General features: G+C 39.7%; 1 protein-coding gene across 1 annotated transcript in view; it reads left to right on the forward strand.

Annotated features, from left to right (window-relative positions):
* The window catches only part of ubr4 (ubiquitin protein ligase E3 component n-recognin 4), a 55,167-nt gene extending 32,965 nt beyond the window's left edge, over positions 1 to 22,202 (forward strand). Inside the window, 49 exon segments of the mRNA XM_084099010.1 lie at positions 482 to 659; positions 774 to 878; positions 1,108 to 1,245; positions 1,352 to 1,520; positions 1,616 to 1,820; positions 2,229 to 2,342; positions 4,438 to 4,647; positions 4,737 to 4,886; positions 5,294 to 5,521; positions 5,608 to 5,686; positions 5,880 to 6,092; positions 6,215 to 6,383; positions 6,478 to 6,622; positions 6,773 to 6,858; positions 6,953 to 7,040; positions 7,132 to 7,325; positions 7,431 to 7,670; positions 7,762 to 7,900; positions 8,078 to 8,203; positions 8,292 to 8,420; positions 11,887 to 12,230; positions 12,313 to 12,403; positions 12,525 to 12,609; positions 12,788 to 12,915; positions 12,994 to 13,123; positions 13,209 to 13,366; positions 13,451 to 13,560; positions 13,684 to 13,825; positions 13,907 to 13,988; positions 14,100 to 14,273; positions 14,354 to 14,475; positions 14,572 to 14,769; positions 15,268 to 15,348; positions 15,425 to 15,512; positions 15,617 to 15,744; positions 15,825 to 15,932; positions 16,002 to 16,121; positions 16,219 to 16,409; positions 16,507 to 16,680; positions 17,348 to 17,447; positions 17,531 to 17,749; positions 17,837 to 17,950; positions 18,037 to 18,179; positions 18,274 to 18,399; positions 19,353 to 19,547; positions 19,633 to 19,857; positions 20,550 to 20,640; positions 20,753 to 20,915; positions 21,019 to 22,202. Coding sequence (XP_083955136.1) covers positions 482 to 659; positions 774 to 878; positions 1,108 to 1,245; positions 1,352 to 1,520; positions 1,616 to 1,820; positions 2,229 to 2,342; positions 4,438 to 4,647; positions 4,737 to 4,886; positions 5,294 to 5,521; positions 5,608 to 5,686; positions 5,880 to 6,092; positions 6,215 to 6,383; positions 6,478 to 6,622; positions 6,773 to 6,858; positions 6,953 to 7,040; positions 7,132 to 7,325; positions 7,431 to 7,670; positions 7,762 to 7,900; positions 8,078 to 8,203; positions 8,292 to 8,420; positions 11,887 to 12,230; positions 12,313 to 12,403; positions 12,525 to 12,609; positions 12,788 to 12,915; positions 12,994 to 13,123; positions 13,209 to 13,366; positions 13,451 to 13,560; positions 13,684 to 13,825; positions 13,907 to 13,988; positions 14,100 to 14,273; positions 14,354 to 14,475; positions 14,572 to 14,769; positions 15,268 to 15,348; positions 15,425 to 15,512; positions 15,617 to 15,744; positions 15,825 to 15,932; positions 16,002 to 16,121; positions 16,219 to 16,409; positions 16,507 to 16,680; positions 17,348 to 17,447; positions 17,531 to 17,749; positions 17,837 to 17,950; positions 18,037 to 18,179; positions 18,274 to 18,399; positions 19,353 to 19,547; positions 19,633 to 19,857; positions 20,550 to 20,640; positions 20,753 to 20,915; positions 21,019 to 21,083 — 7,200 coding nt within the window. The 3' untranslated portion in view covers positions 21,084 to 22,202.
* The last annotated feature ends 2,431 nt before the right edge of the window (positions 22,203 to 24,633 follow it).

A 24,633-nucleotide genomic window follows, 5' to 3' on the forward strand; every position in this document is an offset into this window, starting at 1 on the left:
AAACTGCATTTATTTGATTTAAAAATAAAATAAAACCATAATATTGTGAAATATTAATATAATTTAATCATATTAAATAATATAATCAAATTTTGACTAAGTTTCAAATTTAATTTTGGGCAGTAATATGATTCTTTAAATCATGCAAGTCATATAACTATCTATATATTAATATAACAGGTAATGAACAAATAATCATCGTGAGTCAAGGTGCGTTAAAGCTTATCTCCAAGCAACTTTTCCCAAGTGGATACACATAATGGATAATGATTCACAAACATAAACTCAGCAGCTCAATTTACTTCATGTAAACTAAGAAAATCAAAAGTCCAGTTCATGCCTTAAACAGCCAGCCCCCAAAAAAACCTGCCACTGGTAAACATTTGCGATGGAGGTAGTTGCTTTAAGTCGTTGTCCAAACTTCTGTATTTAAAGAAGGCGGTTGTTATATAATCCTCTTCTTTCTCTGTTTGATCTGCAGTCGGAGTCTATGGTGCTGGAGACGGCAGAGAATGTGAGCAATGGGAACCCCTCGTCTCTGGAAGCTCTGCTGGCAGGGGCGGAGGGCTTCCCACCCATGCTGGACATCCCCCCAGATGCTGATGACGAGACCATGGTGGAGCTGGCTATAGCTCTCAGTCTGCAACAAGACCAGCAAGGTCACTGTTTCCACTTTTCCACCTTCAGAGAGAAACCAGCATGCAGTTTTTTTTTTTTTTAGGTAGTTATATGACCATCAGGTGTCTAATGTTGAATGTATGCTGTGTCTGCAGGCAGCAGCAGCAGTGCTCTTGGTCTACAGAGTCTGGGTCTGTCCGGTCAGGCCCCCAGCTCCTCATCTTTGGACGCAGGGACCCTTTCAGACACCACTGCATCAGGTAACTGCACCCATCTCTCCACAAATCTCTTTCTGTAATACTTATTGCATGCTCATTGCTCACCCACCATTCCTTCTGTCATCCCTTCATGTCATTGTTTCTTCCAATTTCCAATAATTTTCAAACATATGGCTGTTTTTCTATGTATATATTCGTGTGCACCTTTAGAAACCCCCCCTTAGCAAAGCCTGCTGTTTTTTTCCTGTAACAGCTCTGGTTATGCTTTCAGCCCCAGCCTCGGATGATGAGGGGAGCACAGCGGCCACAGACGGCTCCACGCTGCGCACCTCTCCTGCCGAGCACGGGGGCAGCGTGGGCTCTGAGAGCGGAGGCAGTGCCGTCGACTCAGTTGCCGGTGAACACAATGGTAAGACTTGATTGTTACTGTTTGTTTGATGTTTTTAAACCAAAATGATTTTAAAGTTGCTTGTTTTGGGGAGTTTCATCCACTCAGGACAATTTGTGTGTTTCAGTGTCTGGCCGCAGCAGTGCTTACGGGGACACAACTGTTGAAGGACACCCTGCTGGACCAGGCAGCGTGAGCTCCAGCACTGGAGCCATCAGCACCACTACGGCCCAGCATGAAGGAGATGGATCAGAAGGAGAAGGAGAGACAGAGGGTGACATCCACACAAGCAACAGGTCTGTCTACATGGAGCACTTATCTTTTATAAACTAGAATAAAATACGTTTCTGTATAATAATTGTCTATTTGCCTGTCTCGCTCCTCTAACCAGGTTGCACATGGTGCGTTTGATGCTCTTGGAGCGTCTCCTGCAGCACCTGTCCCAGCTCCACGCTGTTGGTGGAGTTCAGGCCATTCCCTACATGCAGGTCATCCTCATGCTGACCACAGATCTAGATGGAGAGGACGAGAAAGACAAGGGAGCACTGGACGACCTTCTGGCCCAGCTCATCGCAGAGCTCGGCATGCACAAGAAGGTGAGACTGATTGCAAGAACTTCACGTAAATGCATTGTTCTAGTTTGGAATGTATACCCCCAGTTTCACAGACAAAGCTTAAGCCCTGTCACAGACTAAAATGCATGTTTGAGCTGTTTTAACTGAAAGCAACTTGCACTGACATATCTTATGCCATTGTCATTGCCATTGTTTTGTCTCAGGATGGACACCAGTATGTTTTTTTTTTTTTCTAAGGCACATTTATAAAAGCTACTTAAATGTCCTAATTGAACTAAAGTCTAATCCTGGCTTAATCTAAGCCTTGTCTGTTAAACCAGGCCATAGGTTATATTATAGATATCAATATACATATATAAAGGAGACATAGATAGATGGAATATATAGATATAAATATACAGAATATAGATTGTCATTTTTGGTTTCCAGGATGTTTCAAAGAAGAATGAGCGCTGCTCCATAAACGAGGTGCACCTGGTCATCATGAGGCTCCTCAGTGTCTTCATGTCCCGCACCAAGTCTGGCTCAAAATCCTCCTCTGAGGTAATTGTCAGCTTCGCTATGGTAATATCGTGCTCACAAAGCTTTGTTCTGAAGGTTAAAATATTTATTTTGAACCACTAAGTCTGAGAATTAAATAGGGCTGGGTATTGAGTTTGATACTTTTTAGGCACCAACCGAATTGCCTCGATACCATCGAGTATCAAAAAAATGTCTTGTCATTCGGTACCACATTTAGATACCTGAGAGGATAATCTTGTCAACGTCAGTGAAACAATAAGCATGCAGCATGTATGATGTGCTCAAATCAAGTGTTGGCTGTGGCGAGGCATCCAGGAAAAACACTAGTTTACACTAGGATTCATATTTAAATAGACCTTTGCGGTTTAATATTCTCACTTTGACAACATTTCATTTGAGAGAAACTATCATCACATCACAGAAGGAGGTCTAGACGGCAACCCGTCAAAATAAAAGTTTGGTTTAACTTGAAACTGCGATAGAAATATATTTCTCTTGTACAGTATAATGTTCATCTTAATGTAATACTACTACTACTACTACTAATAATAATAATACAAATATTATTAAAACAAATTTTCTTCCATGTTATAATTTTAACAGTAAACCTCTGTTGTGTAGCACTTGTTTGCCAAGAGCTTGTTTCATTTAAATTTTAATAAAGATAAATTAATGTTTTATGCCTTCATTTGATTACCAGAAAAATAAATAAATTAAATACACAAACAAAAAACAAAAACTTTTTATTGGGCCCTATTATTGTATACAAATTAATAAATTAAGTTGTTTTTATGAATTCAATTAATTAGATAAGTTTTTGATTAAACCATTAAAATGGAATATAGACAAAATTAAAAAGAACTGGGTAAAAATAAAATGGAATTTGGTAGAAAAAAAAGTGTTAAACTGTTAATAAATTGCTGTTAAATTGAACACGTTTCATGATTTAAATGAATTACACATGCTTTTTGATTAATAAAATTTAATTTAACCATCCAGGAAAATTTAAACCGGGGGGGGGAACGGAATCCAGAAGAATTTAAATATTATAAAATATTGTAAATGTATAATATTGTTTTCAATTTTAATATATTTTAAAATGTAATTTATTCCTGCGATGGCAAAGCTGATTTTTCTGCATCATTACTCCAGTCTTCAGTGTCACATGATCCTTCAGAAATTATTCTAATATGCTGATTTGACGCTCAAGAAACATTTCTGATTACAGTTGTGCTTCATATTTTTCATGATTTTTTTGATGAATAGAAAGTTCAAAAGAATTTTACTTTAATTATAATTAACAGAATTTAGAATAGAATTTTGTTACATTTGTAAAACTCTTTACTGTCACTTTTGATCAATTTAATGTATCCTTACTAAATAAGTGTTAATTTCTTTAAAAGAAACTATTTTTACTTGTGAACGGTTGAGCACAAACGTTTTATAAATTATTTCACTCTTAGGTCTCTGTTTGGATTTTGTAAATTTACAAAATACGTTTTTTAAGATTAAAATTATATTTAATTCTTTAAATAAGAAATACATTTTAATTTTAAATTATTTATTTCCTTATACATGTTTAGGAAATTTAATATTAAAGTATACTTTTAAGAAATGTTATAAAGTTTTAAATCTTCTATTATTTACATTTAATAAAATGTTAAGTATTTAAAATGTAGCTGGTGACATAATTGTTGAACATTAATTTGATTGGCAGCCACACTATTAAATTGATTACATCTGTTTGTATACTTAGTTCTGATTGGTCTTCCTACCTTGCATCTATTTAACCAGCTATAGTTTACACAAAGCAGCACATGTCCGAACGGCCCATTATGTGTTATCTGTTATGCATTTATTATTTTTCCAGTAATGTTCCAGAGTATTGATTCAGCCAATAGAAAAGTGTCATTATAAGAGCAACGTGGCTCTCATAATTTAATTTATGCAAAAAAGCCTAAAAGCTTACCTCAAATGTAACAATAAATTTTGTTTTGGGAAGTTTAAATCTAGTTCATTTCTAATATTATTGTTTACATGCTACAAGGTTTACTTTGCAGAGCAGTGAGTGTAAAAAAACCTTTAAATAATTTAGTTTCATCTGTTTTCTCGCCAGTCGTCTTCTCTCATCTCCAACGCAACTGCTACCGCTCTGCTCAGCATGGGAGCGATAGACTACTGCCTGCATGTGCTCAAATCCCTGCTGGAGTTCTGGAAGACTCAACAGGGTGAGGAAGAGCCAACGGCCACCAGTCAGCTCCTTAAACCCCACACTTCGTCTTCACCCCCAGACATGAGCCCCTTCTTCCTGCGCCAATATGTCAAGGTACAGTTCTTAAAAAGCTTGCTCTTACCCAAACGTTAAATGTATTGTATAAGGAAATATCCGGATCCTAAATTGTGGGTGTTTCTCAGGGCCACGCTGCTGATGTGTTTGAAGCATACTCTCAGCTCCTCACCGAGATGGTCCTCCGACTGCCTTACCAGATCAAGAAAATCGCAGATGCCAACCCGCGCATCCCACCGCCTATCTTTGATCACTCCTGGTTCTATTTCCTGTCAGAGGTAATGCACGTAATTCGCTTTTGGCCTGTGCTGAAGAGTTATCAATGAATAATTCAGCAATGATCAACCTCTTTCACCTTTATTTTTTATTTATATAGCGCTTTTTACAATACTGATTGTTTCAAAACAGCTTTACAGTGATAACAGGAAAATAATGCAACAAAGTTTGTTTCTGCTGTACAGCAGATCTAGAAGAAAGTAGCGTTATAGTCCAGTTTAAGAATCAGTTCATTTTTGTTGGAAAAAAAGTTATTAATTTAGTTCATTTATATATGTATATAGCCGCTCTGGAGAAAACAGTGGTATCATCGTCCAGCCCAGTTCAGTTCTTATATTATGGTGTCAATGCAGGCAGATCAATAATATTGTTGAATATTAAATGTCCCCCCTTTCGATTTGTTTTCCAGTATCTGATGATCCAGCAGACACCGTTCGTGAGGCGACAGGTGAGGAAGCTTCTGCTGTTCATCTGCGGATCCAAAGAGAAGTACCGCCAACTCCGAGACCTCCACACGCTTGACTCTCACGTGCGTGGCATCAAGAAGCTTCTGGAGGAGCAGGGCATCTTCCTGAGGGGAGGAATCGTCACAGCGACATCTGGCTCCGCTCTACAGTATGACACTCTCATTAGTCTGGTGAGTAACAGGCATGTGTGACGCCCTATGATTTTTATTCTTCTTTTAGTTTGGATTTGTGTGAACTTTTTTTTCCTTTTACACAGATGGAACACCTTAAAGCATGTGCTGAAATAGCCACTCAGAGAACAATCAACTGGCAGAAGTTCTGCATGAAGGATGACTGTAAGTGTACAATGTTCCTTTATCCAAAGAGTCTTGCATTGCATTCAGGGTGCAAATTTGGTCAGTTCTTGCTTTCCCTGGGAATTGAATCCATGACTCTACAATTAAGAGAACTAGAACAGCTAAGCCTTCCTGTAGCTCAAACAGTAAAGTCACATATGGTACTAATCGAATTCTCTCTGTCTTTGTGTAGCGGTGTTGTACTTCCTGCTGCAAGTGAGTTTTCTAGTAGATGAGGGTGTTTCTCCGGTCCTGCTGCAGCTGCTCTCTTGCGCCTTATGTGGCAGTAAAGTCCTGGCAGCCTCGACAGGATCTTCAGGTGGAGGTTCAGGGACATCTCAGCCCTCTCAGAGCAAATCCTCCAGCAAGAAGAGCAAGAAAGAGGACAAGGAAAAGGACAAAGAAGGTTTGATGTTTTTTCAATGATCTTTCATAATTTTTGATCATTGAACCACTTTCATTTAGGATTAAAAATCCGAAAAATTATTCATGACACTTTTCTCAATGTTCCTGTTGTGTTTCCTGCAGGAGATGGAGCTGGCAGTCAGGAAGATCAGTTGTGTACGGCTCTTGTTAGTCAGCTCAACAAATTTGCAGATAAGGAGACTCTCATTCAGTTCCTGCGTTGCTTCCTGCTCGAGTCCAACTCTTCATCTGTGCGCTGGCAAGCTCACTGCCTCGCGCTGCATATCTACAGGTACTTAGAAGCAAGAATCTTCTCTTAATGCACTCCCTTGTGTCCAGTGCTTTGAGCTTAAACCGTCATGTTAAACTGAACATTTATCTTTCAGGAACTCAAACAAATCCCAGCAGGAGTTGCTGCTCGACCTGATGTGGGCTATTTGGCCAGAACTACCTGCTTATGGACGTAAAGCTGCTCAGTTTGTGGACCTGCTCGGATATTTCTCCCTCAAAACACCTCAGACAGAAAAGAAGGTAGTCATACTCAAATATGAGATTGTTCATTAAGATGACTGGGTAGAATTTGATTATACTTTTTGAACAGTAGTGTAATTTATAGTAGGTTTAAAATGTTGGTGTGACTGTGTTGCATTGCACCTAATGTTTTGCTTCTGTGTTTTCCAGCTGAAGGAATACTCTCAAAAAGCTGTAGAAATTTTGAGAGCACAAAACCACATCCTGACCAATCATCCTAATTCAAACATATACAAGTAAGTGTTCCCAGCATGCTCTCATTGGAAGATATTTTGGGTCACGGATGTGAGAACATCTCAGAATTTTTCATCTCAACACTTATCTTCTCAGTACCCTGTCTGGACTGGTGGAATTTGATGGATTTTACCTGGAGAGTGATCCCTGCTTGGTGTGCAACAATCCTGAAGTGCCCTTCTCTGTGAGTGACGTTCATGACATGTCACATTTAAATGCTTGTTTTAGGTGCTATGGGTCTGAATGTTGGCCTACTTTATTCCCTGTGCTATTAGAACATCAAACTCTCATCTATCAAAGTGGACACCCGTTACACTACCACTCAGCAAGTGGTGAAGCTGATTGGCAGCCACACTATCAGCAAAGTCACAGTGAAGATTGGCGATCTTAAGAGAACCAAGATGGTTCGCACGATCAACCTCTACTACAACAACAGGACCGTACAGGCCATCGTTGAACTGAAGAACAAGTGAGCATGCTAATCAGACTCTTAAGTAAAAAAATGACTATTTTTGCTGACAGTATTTGTAGATGGTTGATGAAACATTCAATAATTTGAAATGTATGTACACAGACCTGCTCGCTGGCACAAAGCTAAGAAGGTGCAGTTGACTCCAGGCCAAACTGAAGTGAAGATCGACCTCCCTCTCCCCATCGTAGCTTCCAACCTCATGATCGAGTTCTCTGATTTTTATGAGAACTACCAGGCGTCTACAGAGACCCTGCAGTGTCCTCGCTGCAGCGCCTCTGTCCCTGCCAACCCAGGGGTTTGTGGCAACTGTGGAGAGAATGTGTATCAGTGTCACAAGTGCAGGTACGAAGGGTCTGGATGTTGAGATGTGCTTTAAAAATGAACAGAATTGCCCTGAAATTGAGGTTGTAATTGTCTGTTTTGAATTTTCCAGGTCCATTAATTACGACGAAAAGGACCCGTTCCTGTGCAATGCCTGTGGTTTCTGTAAATATGCACGCTTTGACTTCATGCTGTATGCAAAACCCTGCTGTGCTGTGGATCCTATAGAAAATGAAGAAGATAGGAAAAAGGTATGGCAGGCATAAATATCCAATATATAAATATCCATTTATATAGATTGTGTAATGTAAAACAGAAATGTGTAAAACACCAACAGAAAATGAGACATAAAAACAGATCGGGTTAAGTTAAGAATAGTCTAAATGATCCTCTTCCTAAAACATTTGTTACCGATTTATTGTGTCCAGGCCGTGACCAACATCAACACTCTACTCGACAAGGCTGACCGGGTTTACCACCAGCTCATGGGCCACCGGCCGCAGCTGGAAAGTCTGCTGTCCAAAGTTAACGAGGCTGCACCTGAGAAACCACAGGTCAGTCTGTCAGCATTGATCAGTTTCAGACAGATCAATGACTTTTCTCTTTTGAATGTGTCATTCATGTTTTCATGATTTTTCTCAGGATGATACAGGAGCAGGTGCTGGTCTGGGCACGTCCACTGCCTGTGTTAACCGGTACATTCAGCAGCTGGCACAGGAATACAGCGGAGACTGCAAGACTTCATTCGATGAGCTCTCCAAAATCATCCAGGTTAGCGATCAATAGAGCTGTTACTATACCAGGGGTGGGTTTCCCATAAGCATCGTTAGCCAACAGTGGTCGCAAGTTTTGTTGAATTAAGTTGGTAACGATGGAACTTGCGAGCATAGTTGGCTTCGGGAACCATACCTCAGAATGGCAGTCAAGAACAATACCAGAGAAATTTTACTAATACCAATGTTCATACCATAGCTACTAATACTAATACAAGATACTAATACCAATGTTCATACCATAGCAATTTTCAGTAGCAACTAATATTCTATTAACCCTCTGGGGTCTGAGCTGTTTTCTGGGCCCTGGAGGTGTTCTGACATGCTCTGACATTTGTGGTTATTTCTGTTACTTGTGACATTTTCATGGCTAAAGTCTAATTACACTGTATTCAGCACAAACTCTGCTACAATAATATATCAGCAGCATGTATGTAAAAGTTTGTAGTTTTGAGATGATGACATTTATGCGTGGTTTGTGAAAATACAAAAAAAAAATTCTCACTGAAATAAGGCCATGAAACCCATACTGATTATTTCTTCACAAGACTTTTGAAAATTGTATGACGTAGCCTAGAATATTTGCTCCAAAACTATGTGAAAATCACCCTGACTGCTCATTCAGATAAGACAATATATTGATTTGACGTGTTTTGTGTGAGAAAGCTTTATGCGGGAGGTCATTAATATGTATTGTTTTCACACCTGAGAAAGACAAAGACCCTCCCCTAACGGCCCTATTAGGAGCTATCAGGCCCTGTCATTCTGAGCAACCTTGCACAAAGAATGAGGAGATTTAAAAAAGAATGGCTTTTAAATTGTTTGGATTTATTTACAACACAACATAATCCAAAGATACACAACAAATGACAAAAAAGCACTTATTGAAAACAATGATCCAAAGACAGAGACCTTTGTGCCATTCCTAAAAACATTGTACATACCTTTCATTTCCAAGGTGTTTGATTTTCACTTTACCATGTTCATGTACAGAGACTCATGTGAATGTTGAAGTCAGCAGGACTCAGTGGCATCTGGGCCCTGAAAAAAAAAAAAGTGAACATACTGATATCAAGAGAAAGGCCTGCACGATTTTGGGAATAAATTTTAGATTTTTCTGGTTAAAATTGCTTTTTAAAATTCACAGAATACACACACACACACACACACACACACACACACACACACACACACACACACACACACACACACACACACACACACACACACACACAAATGTTTCCAACAATATATAATATAATGAACACCAGGTTTGTTGTGCCTTGTAGGCATAGGCTATGTGCAGTGCTGGATAAAATAATAATAACAATAACCTATAGCAGTATAAATCTTCCAAAAGATTTCAGTAACAACTAAGCTAGAGAAAAATATATTGATTATCATGTTACTTCAAATGTTTCCATTCGTTATGATGATATGAAATGAGATAATAGTAAAAACATGAAGCCGTTTGGTGCGTTTTGCTTTTCAAACGCGATCGCGATCCAAAATATGATACATTCAAACGCGATCACGATCCAAAATATGATACATTCAAACGTGATCGCGCTCAAATATAAAACATTATGGTTACCATATACATATCTACGTTTGAGCAGATATCCACAAACACAACAGTTCAACAGAGCAACAGTTCAACTGCAATGTGAAATTTATGCAACAATAACAAACTAATATGTAAGAATTTCTTACCTTACATCTTTCTTGTCTTCAAATCGCGTTCTTCTTCTTCTGAGGTAAATCCAATGTAAGCTCACGGTGCGCCTTTCAAACTCGACGAAAAGCAGAGACTTGTGAAGTGTTTTGGTGTTTTGTTGTTGAGGTAAGGAGCGCGTTTGCGTTCCATGTGGAGATTTGCATGTGAATCTCTTTTGCGCTCGTGGGCGTGGTCAAATTAAAAATAATTAGGAAGCGTTTGAGAAGCTGGACATCTTGTTGGTTTTATACAAATTACTTAAACAGAGAATATTTGTTTTCAGTTTGAATTCGATCATTTAAAAGTACACACTTAAATGTTTATAAAGGTATATGGCTCATAAATGTGTGACAAGTATTCGCTGAGTTTTGTTTCAGTTTATAGATGTGCTCAAGAAAAAAAAGTTCACCGCGACGGAGAGGCAGAACGCACACCCTGTTTATTTTCTTTATTTTACAAAAGCACAATGTTTTGATTTAATTGTAAGTGGACACATATCACAGAAATATCACAGATTCTTTTTTTATATTTCTTTTTTCTGTATGACCATAAATGACGGAGTAATTTAAGTTTATAGTGCTACAATGTGGAGAAAATCCAGCAAAACGCGCCGGCGCGTTTGCCGACCTCAGAGGGTTAAAGTTAAATAATAAATATTTAATTATAACATCATAATAAAATACTTTTAACTAATTTTTACTTTTAACTAACTAATATTATTATCTTAAAGGGGTGGTTGAGTATGATTTCACTTTTCTAACTCTAGTTAGTGTGTAATGTTGCTTTTTGAGCATAAAGAACATCTGCAAAGTTACAACGCTCAAAGTTCAAAGCAAAGGGAGATATTTGTTTTTAAAGAATTTGTTTTTTAAGGACTACAACAAACGGCTGGTAGGGACTACACGACATTCCTCCAGGGTTAGTGACATCACCAACCCTAAAATTTACATAAACCCCACCCCCGGGAACACACAGTCCATGTTGGGAAGAGGAAGAGTTGTTGTCGAGTACATTTGTGAGTCAGCTCAAACTGTAGCATCCGTCTTTTCACATGCATTAGAAAATCACAACAGTTGATTGTGTGCATCTCACAACAGTTCCTATATGAGCGATTTATAGATTAGCATGACAGAATATGATAATTGAAGATAGTTAACTCCACATCAGCAACATAAATTCATCAACTAACCATTCAGAGACGTCCTGTTGCATTCTACGTGTTGTCACTTCTTGAGTCTCTCCAACTTTGTCTGACTCCGTTTAAACATAAAAGGCAGAACAGTTTCTGTAATTTTAGTGTGTGTCTGCGTGAAGTAATCGGAGCTGATAACACATGAGCTCTTGAAACCCCACCCTCTGTGTCGGGAGCAGCAGCATATTTGCATTTAAAGGGCCAGACACAAAACGGTGCGTTTTTGCTAACCCTCAAAAAGTGACAACTTTAACATGCTATATAAAAATACCTGTGGGGTATTTTGAGCTAAAACTTCACACACACTCTCTGGGGACATCAGAGATTTATTTTATATCTTGTGAAAAGGGCATTATACCACCCCTTAAATAGTGGTAATAATTAAATTGAATTATTAATTATATAATAATTTATGTAGCTAGTGTTGATGATAATTTATTATAATTATACTTGTTTAATAGCATATTAAAGTTAAATATTAATATTTGAATAAGTATTATTGTTAAATTTATTATAAAATGGATGTTGAAGAGTCTCTTTTTATTACTTATTCAGAAAGTGCTTGCGTCGCGCAAGGAGCTGCTGGAGTATGACCTGCAGCAGCGGGAAGCAGCTACCAAATCATCCCGCACCTCCACCCAACCCACCTTCACAGCCAGCCAGTACCGAGCCCTGTCTGTGCTGGGCTGTGGGCACACATCCTCCACCAAGTGCTACGGCTGTGCGTCCGCAGTTACGGGCCACTGCATCACTCTGCTGCGCGCACTGGCGACCAACACTGCCATCAGGCAGATCCTGGTACTGCAGGGCCTCATCCGAGAGCTGTTTGAGTACAACCTGCGCCGCGGCACCGGAGCCATGAGGGAGGAGGTCCGTCAGCTCGTCTGTTTGCTTACCAGGTATATACACATAAGTCTCTGAAGAGAATAGCTAATGGTGTTTACAAGTTGCTCACTACTTTTATGTCAATGTATTTTGCAGAGATCACCCAGAGGCCACGCAACAGATGAATGACCTAATTATTGCCAAGGTGTCAGCTGCCCTTAAAGGACACTGGGCCAACCCTGATCTGGTATTTATTACATAGTACATTTTAAAGATCACATCTAGCTATTTTGAACTACTGTTTTTGATGCATGTGGCAGGTCTTTAGTACTTGACTCTAGTTCTTACAGTTGTCATCTCTCATTCAGGTCAGTAGTTTGCAGTATGAAATGCTGCTTCTTACAGACTCCATTGCTAAGGAGGGAGGATGCTGGGAGCTCAGACTTCGCTGTGGTGAGTACTGTGATGGATTTCCAGAGATAAACGTCTGAACCTGTATATATCCTCAAGCTATAGTTGTTCAACAGAAATATCATCTTGAGATGTTTTTTATATAGTCTTCAGCTTATCTGTGTTGGCCAGGATATTTATATCAGTGCTTCCCTACTCTCATGCCTCTGTTCATTTTCAGCCCTGAGTCTGTTCTTGATGGCGGTGAATATAAAGACCCCTGTGGTGGTGGAAAACATTACACTGATGTGCCTGAGGATCCTGCAAAAACTCATCAAACCTCCTGCCCCCACCAGCAAGAAAAATAAGGTACGATAGACTCATAGTACTGATGATGTGTTGATCAATACGTTCTGATGCACTTACTTGAATTGTGCTTCTTAACAGGATACTGCCGTCGAATCCCTGACTACAGTCAAGCCATATAACAACGAGATCCATGCACAGGCCCAGCTCTGGCTCAAAAAAGACCCGAAAGCATCTTATGAAGCCTGGAAAAAGTGCCTTCCTGCTAGATGTAAATATCCAAATTTTGCATCAGCAATGCTGTGGGCTATTTACATGAAATCCTTTACTTGATTCTGCACTCTCGTCTTTCTCAGGTCAGGAAACCGTCTCTAAACCCTCGAATAAGGCTGAGATCAGGAGGCAGTACCTGATGGAGAAGTACGTGTGGAAGTGGAAGCAGTTCATGAGATCTAGATCAGAAGGCCTGTTCCCTCGCCTGCTCAAACTGGGCCATAACAACTGGTTGAGACAAGTAAATGCTCCCTCAAAAGTCTCTAGAGTGTCTTGATTCTATTCTCCATTTATGTGCTCTAATGTAATCTGACCCCTCTCGTAGGTGCTCTTCACCCCAGCCACCCAGGCAGCGAGGCAGGCGGCTTGCACCATCGTCGAAGCTCTAACAACAATCCCCAGCCGCAAGCAGCAGGTTCTGGACCTTCTAACAAGGTACAAATAACATGGATGAATAATAAAATCCTTTTTGGCCCAATATTTTCACAATAGACTCAAGCGAGTCAGATTTAGGAGACATCTTTTACTGGACTGAAGATTTTGTTGTTTGTTCTTCAGTTACCTGGATGAGCTTAGCATCGCGGGAGAGTGTGCTGCAGAATACCTGGCTTTGTACCAGAAGCTCATCAAACCTGCTCACTGGAAGGTTTATCTGGCTGCCCGGGGCGTCCTGCCATACATTGGCAACCTTATCACCAAGGTATCATCAGAAACTGTAAATATTATATGGTTATATAGTGAGGATGTGTCATTTCCATTAACCTGAACTTGTGTTCTTCAGGAAATTGCTCATCTTCTCGCCCTTGAAGAGGCCACACTGAGCACAGACTTACAGCAGGGATATGCCCTCAAGAGCTTAACAGGTGAATTTTAGTTTTTGTGTCCTATTTGATCAGGATCAATAAAGTTAAATTCATTAAACTAAAACTTCTTGAGAGCTTGTGGCTTTTTTAACAGTTCATGTTTTCATTCAGGCCTGCTGTCCTCGTTCGTGGAGGTGGAGTCCATTAAGCGTCACTTTAAGAGTCGGTTGGTTGGCACAGTCCTGAACGGCTACTTGTGCTTGAGGAAGCTGGTGGTCCAGAGAACTAAACTGATAGATGAGACCCAGGACATGCTGCTGGAGATGTTGGAAGATATGACTACAGGTTCCAGCCTTCACCTTCAGGTCTTATCTGATATTGCAGATATTAGAGACAAAATCAGCTCAATGATTCTTCTTTTGTAGGAACTGAGTCAGAGACCAAAGCGTTCATGGCTGTGTGCATCGAAACTGCAAAGCGGTACGATCTGGATGATTACCGCACCCCTGTCTTCATCTTCGAGCGGTTGTGTAGCATCATTTATCCGGTGAGTGGACTTCAGCTCATTGATGTTCGGCTATAGCTTTTGGAAAAATGATCTTGGCAATACTCAAGCTAATTTATCTTATCTGTGTCTATGAAGGAGGAGAATGAGGTGACAGAGTTCTTTGTTACGCTGGAGAAGGACCCGCAGCAGGAGGACTTCCTGCAGGGCCGTATGCCAGGAAACCCATACAGCAGTAACGAACCAGGCATTGGCCCTCTCATGAGGGATATCAAGAACAAAATCTGCCAGGATTGCGATCTTGTGGCACTACTGGAAGACGACAGTGGCATGGAGGTATGTAATCTGCAACAGTCCAGTGTCCTGGGGCTTTATTTCAAATAATATGCTTAGCCTTATTTTCCATTATTTCTATTTTTAAATCATTCTAAAAAAGAAAGACGTTTATTAAGGTTTTAGGGTCAATTACACTACCTTAAAAAAAAAAAAAGGGTCAGTTTCTTTTTGTAAAAATAGTTTTATTCAGCAAGGATGCATTAAATTGATCAAAAGTGTTGTTCATTTGAACTTTCTATTCATCAAAGAATCCTGAAAATGTATTAAAATAATTTGGTAAAATGTATTAAAATAAATATATAAGGGGGTATTATTACATTTCATAAATATATGAAAATGTGGTGTGCCCAACTAAGTTGTGCAACCAGAAACATGCAGGGGGGAAAACACGATTTTAACAAGATCAAGACAAAGAAAAAACTTTGTCTTATCTAGTCTTGAACACTTTTATTTGAACATTTATCTGCATTAATTTTTAAACATGACTTTTCTTTGCAGCTCCTTGTCAATAACAAGATCATTAGTCTGGATCTGTCTGTTGCTGAGGTCTATAAGAAGGTCTGGTGCCCCACCAATGAGGTGAGCTAAAGAGAATTCAAAAGATACAAAAAATTACTTATCGACCACAATTTAAAAATTGTTTCTTTCAATAAAGGGTGAGCCAATGAGGATCATCTACAGAATGAGGGGGCTTCTGGGAGATGCAACAGAGGAGTTCATTGAGTCTTTGGACTCAACTACAGGTAAGTGTTATGTTGTAGGACTTTTTCTTAAGATTACTGTCAGTTTTTTTCCTCTAGTTTATCTTATGTTTCTTATTTGTAATTGGTGTTTCGTGTCTTTGCAGACGAAGAGGAGGATGATGAGGAGGTATATAAGATGGCTGGAGTGATGGCGCAGTGTGGAGGTCTAGAGTGCATGTTGAACAGGCTCTCTGGAATCAAAGATTTCAAACAGGGGCGGCACCTTCTCACCGTGAGTGTGAAGTTCACCTCTCTCTACACATTCCTTAGAAACCTCAGAGACAATTCTAATGATTGTGTTTTACTTTATAGGTTCTTCTTAAGTTGTTTAGTTACTGTGTGAAAGTGAAAATCAACAGACAGCAGCTGGTGAAACCAGAGATGAACACACTGAATGTTATGTTGGGCACGTTGAATCTGGTAAGTAACATACCTAAAGATAAAATGTAATATTTAAGAGGATATTTGTAATTGGATGTTGTGTTTCAGGCATTGGTGGCAGAGCAGGAGAGCAAGGACAGTGGAGGAGCATCCATAGCAGAGCAGGTTCTTAGTATTATGGAGATCATCCTGGATGAGGCAAATGCTGAGACTGTGTCTGAAGACAAGGTCAGCAAGACATTTTGATTTATGCAATGAATATTACAAACAAATAGAAGTGAGCCAGTTGTGTTTAGATCTCTCCTTCATTGTGTTTCTCCTCCAGGGTAACCTGCTGCTGACGGGTGATAAGGACCAGCTGGTGATGCTGCTGGACCAGATCAACACGTTGTTTGTGCGTTCAAATCCCAGTGTCCTACAGGGGCTGCTCCGCATCATCCCTTACCTGTCCTTTGGTGAACTAGAGAAGATGCACATCCTGGTGGAGCGCTTTAAACCCTGCTGCAACTTCGATAAGTATGGAGTTTGTCCATCTCTATAATCTAGAACTGACTTCTCCTTGAAACAATGGAGAATGTTTGCTGATTTTAACACCATTTGTTTTCGCATTCAGGTATGATGAGGAGCACAGTGCTGATGACAAGGTCTTCCTGGACTGCTTCTGTAAAATAGCTGCAGGAATCAAGAACAATAGTAATGGCCATCAACTGAAAGACCTCATCTTACAGAAGGGCATCACCCAGAGTGCTCTGGACTATATGAAGAAACATATCCCCTGTGCTAAGAAGTATGAAATGTCTAAATATAACGTGTATATTATATATATGTATGTATTCATTTATCATAAAATTTTAATGTATTAATTATAATATTTATTATATACTGTGTAATAAATACAATATAGAATTGCTATATAAATACATATATCACTATTTATTATAAGTAATACATTAACTTTTATCCATATCCAAATATACATATTTTTATAGATGTATGTATGTGTATATGTGTGTGTATATATGTATATATATGTATATATATGTATATATATATATATATATATATATATATATATATATATATATATATATATTAGTGCTGTTGATTTATCATGTTCATTAGGTGCGATTAATTATGGAAAAAATAGCGTTAAAATTATTAACATATTTAAAGCACCCTGACCCGCCCAGACCTGTACGACAAAATTGTAAATAAAAAATGCTAAATTTCGCCAATAAAACATTTAAATAAATATAAATAATATATACATTTATATTGTAAAATAAGTCATTTATATTTATTAATTTTATTCCGTGTAAAATAATTAATCCGAACTATTTTTTAACTAATAAAAATATAAAACAATAAAATATATAATAAATATTTATCTACCCATTTATAAAAACATTACTGTTTACAGAGTGATTACCCTAACTATACATATTGTTTTGTAGCCTGGATGCAGACGTTTGGAAGAAATTCCTTGCTCGACCAGCCCTTCCGTTCATCCTTAGACTGCTGCGTGGTCTGGCCACCCAACACCCCCCTACACAGGTAATACTTTAACCACTAGTTTGAGATAATTATTTCATACGCACACAACAAAAATGAATTAAACCCATCTCTTATTGTTATAGATGCTAATCGGAACAGATTCAATAACCAATTTGCACAAGCTGGAGCAGGTGTCCAGTGACGAAGGTATCGGCACTTTAGCAGAGAATCTTCTGGAGGCTCTAAGGGAGCACGCAGAGGTTAACCTAAAGATTGACGCTGCTCGAAGGGAGACTCGAGCAGAGAAGAAACGCATGGCCATGGCGATGAGGCAGAAAGCTCTCGGCACGCTGGGAATGACAGTGAGTTGCACATAGATAGAAGCTTAATGTTTAAACCATAAAAAAGTCTTTGAATTGAAATATTTAAATTTTTTGCTTTTGTTTCAGACCAATGAGAAGGGCCAAGTGGTGACTAAGACATCCCTGCTCAAACAGATGGAGGAGCTCATAGAAGAACCTGGCTTGACTTGCTGTATTTGTAGAGAGGGCTACAAGTTCCAGGTCTGTTTCTCTACCAATTACATTCCATTTTACTGTAGGTTGTTGTGTTGTTAATGTTCAGCCTCTTCATATTTTGTACTCCACAGCCTACCAAAGTTCTGGGCATCTACACATTTACGAAGCGTGTGGCCCTTGAGGAGTTTGAGAACAAACCCCGCAAGCAGCAGGGTTACAGCACTGTCTCACACTTTAACATAGTCCACTATGACTGCCACCTTGCTGCTGTCAGGTGCGTGGAATTGCTGTGAATACAATTAATTTGATCAAGGAAGGTTTAGTCGTCTTGCTTGGTTTATAATTTTCTCTCTGTGTGTCTGAATCAGGCTTGCCAGAGGGCGTGAGGAATGGGAAAGTGCGGCACTACAGAATGCCAACACAAAGTGCAATGGGCTCCTACCAGTATGGGGGCCACACGTACCCGAATCTGCCTTTGCCACCTGCCTGGCAAGGTATGTCATTCTTGCATCCAGTTTAAAGGTCCCGTATTATGCCCCTTTTCACAAGATGTAAAATAAGTCTCTGATGTCCCCAGAGTGTGTATGTGAAGTTTCAGCTCAAAATACCCAACAGATAATTTTTTACAGCATGTTTAAATTGTCATTTTTTGGGGCTCAGAAAAACGTGCTGTTTTAGTGTGTGCCCTTTAAATGCAAATAAGCTGCTGCTGGACGACCCAGGGGGCGGAGCTTCATGAGCTTGCGCTCAGTCTCTCAGGACAATTTCATCTCACGGAATGATGATAATATCAAAAACTCTCAGTAATGGTGTTCATTTCGAGTCGGACAATAATGCCTACAGAGTCAGAGTGCTGTATAGAGATGGAAAAGGTATAGTTTAGTAGTTTAATTACGGTTATTATAACGTATTTGTCATCTGCTTGTATGTATCCATTATTTATTAATAGCCTACAAGTCTGCTGTTTCGGACCAGGTCCGAATGATGATCAAACATATAACTTACTGATGAGTTTAATAAAGTTTATTGTACATCACACAAAAGATGAAGCGTCAGTTTTACTTCAGAAAATCACCATAAGAGCTGAGTAAACACAGTAAGTTATAAGAAGTGCGCAAGTACATAAACGTATTTCGGTTGAGGGAGCATTCCTGTGGGCGGAGGTTAGTCAAAAAACTGTTCTACTGACGTAATTAAAGAAGGAAGTAGAGGGATGTAGTCCAAACGGGCCGTTCGCTGTAGGCGACTTCTGTTAAATAAAATATCTCGCTTGGCATTGAACTTTGAGCTTTATAATTTTACAGATATTATTTATACTCTAACAACAACATTACACACTAACTAAAGTTTGAAACATGGGATCACGAAGAACGGGACCTTTAAATGAGTACTAAGATGTACTCCTGAATATCTACCAAGAATATATCCTTATTTTGTACTGTTGCAGGCACAACACATATCTGCAAGAGTGCACAGGGCAAAGGGAACCCACATACCAGCTCAACATTCATGATACCAAGCTGCTGTTCCTGCGCTTTGCAATGGAGCAATCCTTTAGCGTGGACACAGGAGGAGGAGGCCGCGAGAGCAACATCCACCTCATCCCTTACATCATTCACACAGTTCTTTACGTCCTCAACACGTACGTTTATCAAAGATGAGATTTAAATTCCAATGCATTTTGACGTTAGTTTTTAAGCTTTTTTTTCTTCTGACTTCCTCCATAGAACAAGGGCCACATCACGAGAGGAAAAGAATCTACAGAGCTTCTTAGAGCAGCCTGGTGAGAAGTGGATGGAGACTTCATACGAGGTGGACGGGCCGCACTACTTCACTATACTGGCCATGCACATCCTACCGCCTGAGCGCTGGAGGACTTCACGTGTTGACTTCCTGCGCAGGCTGCTGGTCACCTCTCATGCCCGCAAAGTCTCACCAGGGGGTGCTAACAAGTAAGGGAACGAAGCATGACTCTGCACGTGTCAGAGCTTGAACATTTAAGAGCTTTTATAAGTGTGTGCTGTGCTTTACATGCTTAGGTGTATATTTTTGGATTTGGCAAGTGTTTTGTGCTCACTCAAAGTGCTTATGTTGGCTTAAAGCTAGACTATAGTATGCCAAGAGGATTGATGCAAGATTATATCAGGCATGGCTTGGACTGGGTGTGTCAGATTGTTTCAGGCCTCTGTATTATTAATTAGTATTATAATTAGATATTATAATATATAAATTATATATTATACAATATAAATAACAAACATTCATCTTTTTCGTGTGGTGGTAAGTTCGAATGCATGTCAGATCCGTGTCATCTTAAAGTGACAGCTGTCTAATATGTGTGTGTGTGTGTGTGTGTGTGTGTGTGTGTATATATATTATATATATATAGTGTTTTTAAATGTTTTTTTAATGGCTATTCATGATTTTGCTCATATTATTGTGATGAATGAATTTTAGCATTATTGTTGCCATTATATAATTAAAACATATTTTATGTTTTTCTATATATTATACAATTTATGTACACATTAAAAATGTATACATCATTTTTATTTATATATTTATTTATTTTTAATGGCTATTCCCATTCCCATTATTTTAATTGCATTTTAATTGATACATGATTGCATTTTTATCATTTCAGGCTCACTGACAAAGCAGTGAAGGAGTATGCCGTTTACCGCTCACCGCTTCTCTTCTGGGGTCTGGTGGATCTTATCTATGATATGTTTAGGGTATGAGAATATGAGGATGTTTTTCCCCTCTTTCTGACTCCTTGTAAGCATGATGTCTAATAAGCGCGTGCTTCCATGAAATCTAATGTTATCTGCTATGTTCCTACAACAGAAAGTGCCCACCAGCAACACAGAAGGAGGCTGGTCCTTCTCGCTCGCAGAGTACATAAGGCACAATGACATGCCTATCTATGAGGCTTCAGAAAGGGTGTTGAGGTCTTTCCAGGATGAACTCATGCCTGCTGAATCCTTCTCAGAGTTCCTGGATGTCGTAGGTCAGACATTTTTAACACGCACAAAGCTCTCTCACTGTCAAGCTGTAAAATAATGTGGCTGTACAGACAGAATATTAATCTCTTGTACTGACTCTCTTCCCAGGACTTCTGTCAGAAATCCCAGACCCTGACGCCTTCCTGCTGGACCTGTTGAACTCTGTGCCCTGATGGCACACATTTATGCACCTCACTTTATGGACTTGTGACCGCTCTGTCCAGTGCAGGTGTTCCTTAAACATGGAGTCTGTCCGCTACCCGGACCCAGCTATTCGCAACTCCAAAGGGACACCTTTCAATCGGGGCCCAGGCTCCTAAAACTTCCATCAGCTCGCATACACACTTATTCACCTCCACTTCTGCTCCTGATCTCCGCGTGGGTTCATTCAGTTATAACTCTCTCCTAAACAAGAAAGTGACGAGTTAATGCGCATTTATTCTACAGTGGTTTTGTAACACCTAATACACATAAACACACCATTCTGTTTTAATCTGAAATGTTGCAGGTAATCCGGTTGGGAAATATTTCATAAACAACCTTGATGGCATTTGTTTTTTCCTTTTTTTTTGATTTTGTTTGTTTTTTGACTCAAGTTCTAAGAGTTACAGATTCACTCAAATGTGAACTAATCTCTCATTGTCTTTTTTTTTTTGCGGTGGTGTTCTATGAATTGTTTGCAGTTTGTAAGAAAGGCAAAGCCTGACACTGGTTCTGTGATGCGATGCAAATGTGTGATGATTGTTTTCCATGTGTAAATGGTTAAAGAGTGAGATGAAAGCTTGTTTAATGTGTTATTCCCGTGAAATGGAAATACTTTCTGATTTGTAAAAGGTTTACCTGCATCAACAATGAAACGCAAAGATAAAGAGAATAAAAAAGGGCCTGCATATTTATTTTGGGAGCCTTTTTCCACTTTGTTTTTCTGGTTGTGTTATTGTGTTTTGATCAAAATCACAATACTAAATTTATTTTTCGTTTTGTCTTCCATGTGACGGTAATTCACTCAATAATATTCCGCAGATTAAACATTTTCCCCAGAGCAAGTTGTGCCTCTGGTAAGCAAGGTGCCACTGAGAAGAGTCTCAGTGATTTTAAGTTTATTCTTACAATATAAACACCTGCGATAGGGTGTTCTTGAGCTGAATGCATGGTGTGAAGTTTGTTAAAAATAAGAAAACAAGAAAACCCACTTAGTGTTTATTCGCCTATTCCCGCTGCTACAATGTTCAACTGTTGCTGAATGTCTGCTTTTTGAATTAGCTCAACTTAATAAAGGTGTAAGAATACCATATCTGACTCAATGTGTCACACAAGCAGTGTTGTTTTAGTAATATGTATATGCTAGTATTGCATTCAATATTTTAATTTAGCTTTTAATTTATATTTTCAGTTTTAGTTTTTTTGCTTTTGTCATTTTAATATTAGTTTAATTTCCTATTTAGGTTTATTTTTATTTAGTACCTCAACTTAAAACTTATTTTAGTTAGTTGTAATATTTATATTTTATATTATTTCAGCTTTTTTTTTTCAGTTACCAAAAATGCTGGTTACAAACCTAACTGGTTTTATGACTAAGTGGAAGACCGCCAGATGCAGTGCTGAAAGCACTAGTAGAAAATCCCTCATGCTCACGCTTGACCAAGAGTCGAATAACAAAGTTGTCACCTCGTGACTCATGACGTGTCTTCGGCTATAATAACCCCATAACGTTAGTAACCAGCATTTCATTTCCTTTCACTCCAGACCGCCAGATGCAGTGCTGAAAGCACCAGAGACACTGCAGCACACACACATTCAATCTGTAGAAACGTGAAAAGGTGCAGGCTGAACCCCAAGTTGCTGCAGAACAAATTTCAGAAAGCGATACTCTGAACGCTGCCCAAGATGTTGCCAAAGCACGTAGAATGACCGAGATTAGAGGACACAGATGATTAGCTCCTTTCAGGAAAGGAAAGAAAGAGATCCCGGTTCGTCCATCAGGGAAAACCAACGAGGGCAGTGAGACGTCTGACTGTCCGCGAACACATCTACCGCTGCGCCATACTTCCTCCATATCATTAGCACCACTTCTGAGTGTAGAGTCCAATCTTCCTGTCCAATCGCGGTCTGAGTCGGCCTGGTAGATATCCTGCTTGGATGGACAGCAGGTTGACTCGAGCCCAAATAAGCAGGTTGTGAGCTACCTTAAGCACACTCTGTGACCTTGTGCCTCCCTGATGGTTGATATAAAAAACAGTCACCTTGTTGTCTGTGCACACCAAAACATTGTTTTCCCCTGAGAACAGTTTGAAAGTGAAGAAGTGTAAGAAACAATGCTGTCAACTCTAGGACATTGATGTGCGCTGTGAGCAGAGAACCTCTCCAAGCAGGAGAAGACTGACATCCGTCCTTATGACCTCCCACTGTGCAGGTGGTACTCCCAATGGTACTCCTCTGACGAGAAACTCCTGTGACCAAGGTGCTAGGGCTCACATACAACAATGTGTGACTCTGATTTTCTTGTATTTGTCTCGTATTGAACACAGATGTTTTTGAATGAGCCATCATCGAAAAGGTCTGAGTAGATGCTTTGATGTGTTTGATCCACTGCTTGCTGGAGTGATGCTGCACAGACAAGCCAGTCATCCAGGTATGGCAACACTCTCATGCCAGACCTCTGGAGTGGTTCCAACGCTGCCTGGAGAAACTTTGAGAAAACTCTTGGTGCCAGAGACAGGCCAAACAGAAGAACCCTGAACTGAAATATTTGATCCATGAATGCAAATCGAAGGAATCGCCTCTGTTCTGGAACAATTGGAACGTGAAAATAGACGTCTTTCAAATCTATTGTCATGAACCAATCTTGTGGCAAGATTGCCTGTAACACATCAGTTGTTCATAGCATTCGTAACAGCAAAAACAAAACCGATTCAGATTTCTTAGATCTAATGTCAGTCGAAACCCGCCGTCTTTCTTTGCGACCAGAAAATAAATGGAAAAAAATCCCCTGGGATGAACTTGGGGGTCGACTAGTTCTATGGCACCCTTGTACAACAACATCTGAACTTCGTGTGCAAGTGCCTCTGACTGGTGTGGATTGTGAACTAATGTTAACACCTCTTCAACCCGGTATACATCTGCACAAACAAACTGGCCGCCAACTTGAACGTCTGACAAAAAAATCATCTCTCACAGTCCACCATGAAGCCTATAAACTCCACCTCACTGCCTACAAAGACGCCCTCATTGCTGCCAAATCTGCCTACCTCTCCACCATCCTCACCAACCCCTGTCAAAACCCCAGAACCCTCTTCTCCACAATGAACAACCTCATCAAGCCTCGGACCAACACCCTCCCTACCTCTACTCCGGATCTCTGCAATTCATTCCTCCACTTTTTCGCTGACAAAATCAACATCATTCACCAATCTCTATCCCCTGTATCTGACCTCCCAGTATCTACTCCAGCACCTACCACGGCCCTTCTTCTCCCCATCCCTCCTGACCTCCCTCCCCCTCCTCCACACTGCCTCCTCTCCCAGTTTAACTTGGTCACCCCTCCTGAAATCTCTAAACTCATCAGCTCTTCCAAACCCACTACCTGCTCCCTTGACTCCCTCCCTACTCCACTCCTGAAGTCCTGCCTCCCCATCTTAAGCCCCTACCTCACTAACCTCTTCAACTCCTCACTGTCCCTTGGAACTGTCCCCTCTGCCTTCAAAAATGCCGCTGTCACCCCAA

Source organism: Abramis brama (genome assembly GCF_963993115.1).
Source record: "Abramis brama genome assembly, chromosome: 22".
Lineage (NCBI taxonomy): Eukaryota > Metazoa > Chordata > Actinopteri > Cypriniformes > Leuciscidae > Abramis > Abramis brama.